At 48.6% G+C, this 8381-nt stretch overlaps 1 protein-coding gene across 1 annotated transcript in view; it reads left to right on the top strand.

Moving 5' to 3' along the window:
- The first annotated feature begins 652 nt into the window (after window positions 1–652).
- Window positions 653–8381, top strand: part of Galnt18 (polypeptide N-acetylgalactosaminyltransferase 18) — a 310242-nt gene continuing 302513 nt past the window's right edge. Inside the window, exon 1 of the mRNA XM_013347654.2 lies at window positions 653–1340. Within this exon, the coding sequence (XP_013203108.2) occupies window positions 1106–1340 (235 nt within the window). The 5' untranslated portion in view covers window positions 653–1105. The remainder of the gene's footprint in view (window positions 1341–8381) is intronic.

Here is an 8381-nt window from a genome sequence, read left to right as displayed (position 1 = left end):
CTTAAACAATCTTGGGAGCAGTGATTGCTTAGAGACATTTTCACAGTTCACTAGTGCCTCTCGTAGAGACTTCCAGGAGGTCTTTGGACCTGGAGACCAGCAGAGGGCAGGGGCCAGGGTGGAGGCGCAAGTGAATCAGAAGAAGGAGTGGACACTGTAAGGCCTGGCCACTTCTATAATCTATCTGCATCTCGATTACAAAAGGAGGGGGGGAGTGAGGAGTCTCTTTTTACGTAGGAAAGCAGCAGAATCCTCTCAGCTGAAGCCGATGAGGGGGACAGAAGCATTGTAATTACCGCGTCGTCCCCCCCAAGACCACCTTGCCCCAAAGCTTGGGATCCTTCGGGCAAGACAGCCGGAATTCCCCTAGGGGTGGAGTCTGCAGGCCTGGACACAGACTGGCGGTTGGTTCGTGGCCTGCAGGAGCCGGGTCCCGGTGGTCTGAAAGCCTCGGAAGCTCCGGCGCCTCCGGGACGAGAGCTGGTAGCCAGCAGGTGGGGCGCGGGGCGGGGCTCCGCCCCCTGGCCCCTACTCGTTGGTCCGCAGCCGCCCAGCCCCGGCCCCTCTCCAGAGCCGGAGCGCGATTGGTGGCGGTGCTTGTCGCTCGGAGGGGGCCGGGCCATGCAGCTTCACTCCTTGGGTCTCTGCCACAGCCTCGGTTCTCCCGAGCAGCGAGCGACGCGGGCTGGTGGCATCTCCTAGGCAGCGGGCGCTGGAGATGGGAAGCAGCGCGGCAGCGAGCCCTGGCAGTGACAAAGTTTCCCAGAACTGTAGGTCGCATCGCTCCACTGCTGGCCACCCGTGACCGCCTAGGGAAAAGCTCGGGGATTTTGAGTTGGGGGTAAAAAACAAACAAACCCAACAACAACAAACAAATCCACCTCGTTTCCTTTGTGGAGATCTTTCTCAGGGTGGCCAGCGGCGGGAGCTGCAAACTTGGGCACCGCGGCTCGCACTGCCAGGCGACCCGCCTTTGCAGAGCCTCAAGACTTAGGTGCTGGTGCCCCAGAGGCTCCAGGCGTGCCAAGGGGTGTGAGCGCGGGGGAGTTTGAGGAGCGCAGCAAGGAGGGGCCCTGGGAGCTCTATATGGAGGAGGGACCCCAGAATGGTGTGTACCAGGAAGACCAAAACTTTGGTGTCCACTTGCGTGATCCTGAGCGGTATGACCAACATCATCTGCCTGCTGTACGTGGGCTGGGTTACCAACTACATCGCCAGCGTGTATGTGCGGGGGCAGGAGCCAGCGCCCGACAAGAAGCTTGAAGAAGATAAAGGGGATACCCTGAAAATTATGGAGCGGCTGGACCACTTGGAGAATGTCATCAAACAGCACATTCAAGGTACCGGCACCCTGGGAAACTTGAGCCATGCGCACGGCCAGGGAGTGCCCAGTGCTCTGCTTGTGGGATGCATTGGGGCACTGAGGCCAGTGCATATCAGGCCAGTGACTGCAGGGAGGGCTTTAGGGTGGCAGCTGCATGGTTGGAGGGACTGCAAGGACTGGTGTCCTGGATCATCTGTGTCTGACGCCCTGCAAGTCTTCCTTGGTCACGCGTGTGTATGCATATGCGTGTGTTGTGTGTGTGTGTGAGCGTGCGCGCAGCATGCTGTCGGTGTGGGGACGCGTTATGCACCGCACGTGTCCAAATGTGCCTGTGACTCCAGGCTGCTTCTTCCCGGGGTCGCAGGGTCATACACTAGTCCAGGAGTGTGATCGACTGTGGATGTTCGTGTATCCAAGAGAGTACAAGGGCAAACGAGCTCATTTGGCCACTGTAAGGGACAGGAAAGACGCCCTGCGTGATCCTAACTGTGGGCTTTAAGCAGCTGCAAGCTTCAGGACGAACGCAGACTAGAAGAATTACATCGCTATAGTATTGGCCCCAGCCCCGGCTTCAGCCCCAATAGCGCTGGGACTGCAGGGGGCATCTTAAGTGGAAAACTGTCCTTAGCTATAGCACAATCGCAGATCCAGGATCCTTCCCTATGAGCAGGTGTCAACCCCAGGAAGAAGCTTCGTCCGCTGAAGTGGTTCAGGACTGAGAAAACCCACTCAGGCTGCGGCTTTCTGCCGGAGCTTTCTGGGTCCCAGTGAGGACCAATTTGTAAAGCAGCTACTCTCGCTGGCCCAGGAATCAGCCACGGCAGAGTAGACAAACCCACGGGAGGCGGGTCTGAAATTCAAGACTGCGGGTGGGTCGGTGTCTTTAGACAGGGTTCAAAGGGGGAGTGGTATATAAAGGACACTCCTGATGTGTCCCAGGCAGTGTGAGTGCCAGAGGAAAGCGATGGAGCTCAGGGCACTGGAGTAAGGTGTGCTCACTCTGGCAATCCGGATTCTCCCTGTCCTCCTTTTGTGGCCCCCGCTTTTCTAGATAAGAGAACATCTTAACTGCAGGGCCCAGCTAGTTTACCTGTAAACCCGACAGGCACCTGGGTATATGGTAGACCCTGGCAGTATCTGAGCTGCAGGCTGCCTGCTCTGAGCTCTGTTTGCCAAGGACTACTTTCTGATCTGCTGTGCCTCTCACATGGCGAGATGGACTCCTTCCCTGGGAAGGTTTCACCAAGTTCAGGTGAGGGCAGAAAGACTGTGCTTCCAAACTGAAGAAAGCAGGCACTTGACTTTGAGGACCCCTAGAAGAGGGACCTTTGACAGCTCTTACCTCAGATCTGCCTCAGCCTTACACAGGCACTGAACTTGACAGACCAAACCCAGCCGTAGTGCCTGTTGCTGCCGTTTCTTACTTGTTGGCTTCCATCCCTTGGGTCAGAGTCGACATTAGTGTCAGCAGTAGAAACACAGCCTTGCTCTGTTCTGGGAGATGCTGGACTCAGGGCTGCGCCTTGTTCTGACATTTCCAATTTGTACACATATTCTAAGAGATTTTCATTCACAACTTCTCTGTGCGTCTGTGTTCAAAATGTTTCCCCTGCCCTTTTCTATCTAGTTAGGGAAGAAGCGAGCAAGGAACTGCTTCAGGAATGATTTCAAGGATTTCACGAACCCATGAGCTCGGCACTGGGCAGACCCCTGTTATGTTGAATGTGGACCATGTCATATGATTCACAAGGCTCCATATGGAAACCTTAGAACTTCTCAGTGTTTACCTGATAAGTTGGGGGAGATGGGTTTTAAAAAAAAGAATCCTTCTTTTCTGTGTGTAAGTTCAGGTGTCTGTGGGCAGTGGGAGATGACAAGACCAAAGCCACTACCCTCAGTGACTTGTGAAGCAGACAGATGGTGGGGCTAGCTGCTTGCTTGTGCTTGTAGTGTGGCGGTGTTGACACCTTCTCCCCCCAGGGTTCTAGAGCAGTCTCTGTACCTGGATTACCTCAAAGGTAAGACCTGTGAGTCTGTGAGAGCCTTCCTGCCCTTCAGGATCTGGGCTGATTGCATAGATCCGCTGTCTAAGTTTTACGTCAGAAGAGTCTTTTGGATAATCCATCACAGAGCTGAGGATGGGGGTGGCAGAGCCGATAACAATAGCCTTGAATTCTGTGGTGCCGGTTGTATGCTGTGCCCTGTTTGTAGAACTTTCTGAGGTTTGTAGAACCTCAGAGCCTTGTGAGGTTGGTGGGATTAGCTCCATCTTACAGATGTGGAAACTGAGGTCTGGAGAGGTTGTTTGACCCCATTCATCCAGGGTTACACTCGGTTACACAGTAGCTCAGAGATTTGAACTCAGATAGTGACTTCAGGGTCTCTCTTTTGTTTTGCTGTGAGAAGAGGTCTTAAAATGTAGTTGTGTAAGGTTGGCTTTGAACTTAAGACCCTTCCATCTCATCAGGCATCACAGAGGGGTGTCACTATACACGGGTTATTTTTAGTGTTTATTTTGGCTGTTGGTTATGTAGGCTAGGCAGGGGCCAGTCTGTGTTCTTAATTGCATAATATACTGTCTGCCAAGAGGGCCAGAGGCTCACAGGGAAGAGTGCTATCCTGGTACTGGGGACAACGGTGGGAATGGATGTGTCCTATGAAAGGCCATCTGAGGATGTTGGAGGGATGATGCAATCAGTAGTGTTCCTACACAGAGATGCTTTCCATTGACATACTATGGCAGGTCTGGGTTTGGGTTAGTTTCCCAAAGAAAGCAGAGGTCATATTCTCTTAACTGATGCTTGAGGACTCTTTGGGCAGTTCCTGGCTGGTGGGAGAGAGACAGTCTGGGTGGATGAATGACTGCCCTGCACTGATGCCCAACTTCCTAGCTAGTTATGAGTGTGGGCACTGCCAGTTTCCAAAGGACAAGCTTTGCTTCCGAGTGTCGCCCAGGCCTCTTCTCTTTGGAATGAAAGCTGCCCAGGAAGTTGCAAATGTCACCGAGTGTTCGGCAGGATGTTCTGAGAACTTGCAATTAGAAGAGGCTTTGGAGCGGCACCAGAGAGCTCTGTTCTAGTCATGACTGGAAAGTTGATCTTTCTCTTGGGTACTGCAGTGATATTTCATTTTAATTTGTTTTCTGATTGAATGATTTAATTAGATGGTGTGTGTGAATCTCTTGGGAATGTAAATTGTATTTTTTGAACATTATTTTTTTTTAACCAAGTAGATGTTAAATGCCAGGGTGGTTAAGTCAGACTTTAAAATAAATATCCTATTGGGGTGGAAACACCTAGTAGTTCCTAGTTCAGGCTTGTTTGAGATGGTCAGATGGACAGATGTTAGCGGAAGCCCAAGTGTGAGAGAATGGAAAGAGAAATTCCTCTTCCTCCTCCTCATCCCCTTTCTCTTTTTCTTTTTGATATGGTATCTCATACAGTCCAGGCTAGTTCCAAACACACTAGGAAGCTGACCTGAAACTTGCTAAGTAGCAAAGAGGACCTTGAATTCTCTTCTCTCCACCTTCCCAGAGCTGGGATTACAGGCACATGCCTGTAATTCCTAGTTTATGTGGTGCTAGGCATCAAACTCAGGGTTGTCCATGCGAGGCAAGCACTCTGCCAGCTGAGCCATCCCAGTCCTGGTTCATGTTTGATTTTGTATGCCAAACACAAACAAAAATGGCTTTCTTTCTTTCTTTCTTTCTTTCTTTCTTTCTTTCTTTCTTTCTTTCTTTCCTTTTTTCTTTCTCCCCCCCCCCATGCTTTCTTTCTCTTTTGGTCAGTATCTTTTTGGATCTGTTAAGAATGTGCCAATGTTTAAGGAACAATTTAAGAATGTATGGAACTTCCCAGGATTCATTCTACCCCAAGAGCTATTTTATAATCATAAGCCCTCCTTTTGGCTTCACCCACTTGACTACACATATCATGAGACAGTGTTGTCTGTCTGTCTGTCTTCTGTCTGTCTGTCTGTCTATCTATCTATCTATCCATTTATCTATCTTTTGCCTTCTTTCTTTGCTCCCCTTTTTAATGAATCATTTTTCTCTATGTTTGCTATGTAGTTTATTCTTTTGACCTTTTTCTCTTGGCAACCTGAGGTGCTTCAAGTTACTCAGGCAGGGACTGGGTGGAGTTACTGGGGACCATGGGGAGCTGGGATGCTCCTGGTTCACACTTGCTTTTAAGGACAGTAGAATTTCTGTTGTCAAAAGAGTCAATGAGCTCAAACATCAGAGGAAGAGGGAAGAATATTTCAAACACAGTAAATGTTTTGACTGTTATTTAAAAATGTACAGCCATTAGTAGCCTCGATGCTGTCAGTAAAAATGCTGTCCTTGGGTGGGTCTGCTATTAGATACTCTACTGTCCGCTGTGCACAGTCCACTCCCATCCCAGCATGGTCACATCCTGTTGATAAAGTCAGGTTTCTCCCGTATTCTTTAAAATCTTCTAGGGACTGAGAGGGACTGGGAGGCATTCTCAGAGTAGCTGTCTAATATTTTTATGATTTTTTTGGCCTGATCTTTTGGAATGATTTTGCTCAATTGTAATATGACTATTTAAGTGACTGCCTTGTCTCAAGTACTGGCATTAATTTTTCTAGAAACCACCCCTTGCTTCTGTTTAGCAGTCTTCATGGGTTTACGTAGCATGCAATTAAATTAAGCAATTGCAGCAACAAATCCCAATAGTATTTCTATGCTTGGGAACAGATCTAGTGCACGGAGGAAAGCATGGAACTCCACTGTTAGAGGGAGGTGCAAACCACTAGAGGGAAGCCCACACAGGAACAAGAGCATCATGGGAATGTTTCACGGGGGAATCAGGAAGCATGCAGATTTGCAGAGTGGATTGGAGGTCTGCTTAAGAAAACATACCCTATCAATCTACCTCAAGACCCAGCTATGCCCATCTTGGGCATGTATCCAAAGGATGCTCAATCATATCACAAGGACAATTGGTCAACTATGCCCATAGCAGAATTATTCATAATAGCCAGAACCTGGAAACAACCTAGATGGCCCTCAAATGAAGAATGGATAAGGAAAATTTACACAATGGAGTATTACTCAGCTGAAAAATAAAACAATGACCTCATGAAATTTCCAGGCAAATGGATGGAACTAGAAAAAGTCATTCTGAATGAGGTAACCCAGACCCAGAAAGACAAACATGGAATGCACTCACCCATAAGTGGGTATTAGGAATGAAGTACAGGATAACCAACCTGCAATCCACATCCCCAGAGAGGCTAGATAACACGGAGGGCTCAAAGAGAGATAAACAGAAGAGATCTCCTGGGTAAACTGGGGGCAGGATAAGAGGGATGAGGGGATGGGAACTTGAGGGAGTTGGTTGGGTGGGCTGGGGCACAGCAGGATGGAGGGAGAGCAACAAAAAGAGACATCTTGATTTGAGAAGCATTTCTGACTTAGGGAGAAACCTGGTGCCAGGGAAACTCCCAGGAATCCACAAGGACGACTCCAGCTAAGAATCCTAGCAACAGTGGAGAGGGTGCTTGAACTGGCTGTCTACTGTAATCAGACTGGTGACTACCCTAATTGTCACTAGAGAGACTTCGTCCAGTAGCTGATGGAAGCAGATGCAGAGATCCACAGCCAAGCACTGGGCCTAGCTCTGGGAGTCTTCCTGAAGAAAGGGAGGTGAGATTTATGAGTGGGGGTGGGATGGAGGTGGGGGGTGGTCAAGGTCATGATGGAGGAACCTACAGAGTCAGCTGACCTGAGCTCTTGGGAGCACGTGGACTCTGAACCAACAGTCAGGGAGCCTGTATGGAAAAGACCTAGGCCCTTTACATGGGTGTGACTTGTGTATCTTGGTCTGTTTGTAAGACTCCTAGCAGTGAAATCAGGAACTTAGCTGGCTTTTGGGAACCTGTTCCCCATGCTGGATTACCTTGCCCAGACTTGATGCAGGAGGAGCTCGGTCCTGACTCAGCTTGGTGTGCCATACTTTGTTCAAGCCCATGGGAGGCCTGCCCCTTTCTGAATGGAGACAGAGGAGGAGTGGAGGGGGAGGGGGGCAGGTGAAAATGGGAGGGGGGTTAGGAGGAGAGAAGGGAGAGAAAATGGTCAGTATGCAAAATAAATAAAAAAATATTATTGAATAAAATAAAATTTAAAAAAGAAAATGTCCCCAATACTTCAAATGACTACATAGTATTCCACCACCAATGCGCCATTTTTCATTTGACTTTAATGTTGGACATTTGTTCGGAAATGGATACACTCAGGAAAAAAAAAAGAATGTCTTTGCCTCACCTATTTTTCCCTTTGAATTATTCTCAAAGATGTATTTGAAGAAGTAAGATTACTAGTGACAGAGTCTGAACACTTTTATGAAATATTATTTTTCCAAAGGCAAGCCTTTCCACCCAGCCCCTGACAATGCAGCACTGTGCCGGGGTCACGGAGGGCTGGCATTTGGTGTTATCGTTCTGCATTTTCTGGGCAAATGGAATTGCTGTGAAGACAGTTGAGTCTTTTGATTTCTACTCCTTTGGTTATGGTAGAACTTAATGCCCTGCCTGAACCCCTCTGTGTGTTTTGTCTTGTGGGAATAATTTTTCTCTGGGAGGCTCAGGGTTGCTGATTTGTGTATTTTACATATTTTCATAGATTTCTTAATAACTTAGTAAGATGGACATGATGGCTATATTATACACATTGTATATATTGTTTTATTTTTATTTTTGAATTTATTTTGTGTTTTCTGTGTGCACTGTGCTTGCAGCTGTGCAGGTATGATCATCTGGGCATGTGAGGGAAAGCTGGAGGCTGGCACAAAGAACCTTCCTTAATTGCTCACTACGTGCTTTGAGACAGGGTCTCTCACTGAAGCTGGAGTTTGCTGTTTTGCCTAGGTTGGCTGTCCAGACAGCCTCCAGTATTGGGATTATCAGTGTGTACCACTGTGCCTAGGGGTTATCATCTTTGTGTACCACCATGCCCAGGGGTTATCATCTATGTGTACCACCATGCCCAGGGGTTATCTATGTGTACCACCATGCCCAGGGGTTATCATCTATG

The sequence above is a fragment of the Microtus ochrogaster genome, chromosome 8 (genome assembly GCF_000317375.1).
Source record: "Microtus ochrogaster isolate Prairie Vole_2 chromosome 8, MicOch1.0, whole genome shotgun sequence".
Classification (NCBI taxonomy): Eukaryota; Metazoa; Chordata; class Mammalia; order Rodentia; family Cricetidae; genus Microtus; species Microtus ochrogaster.
The sequence above is the reverse complement of the archived record's forward strand: the minus strand, read 5'-3'. Positions and strand labels throughout refer to the sequence as shown.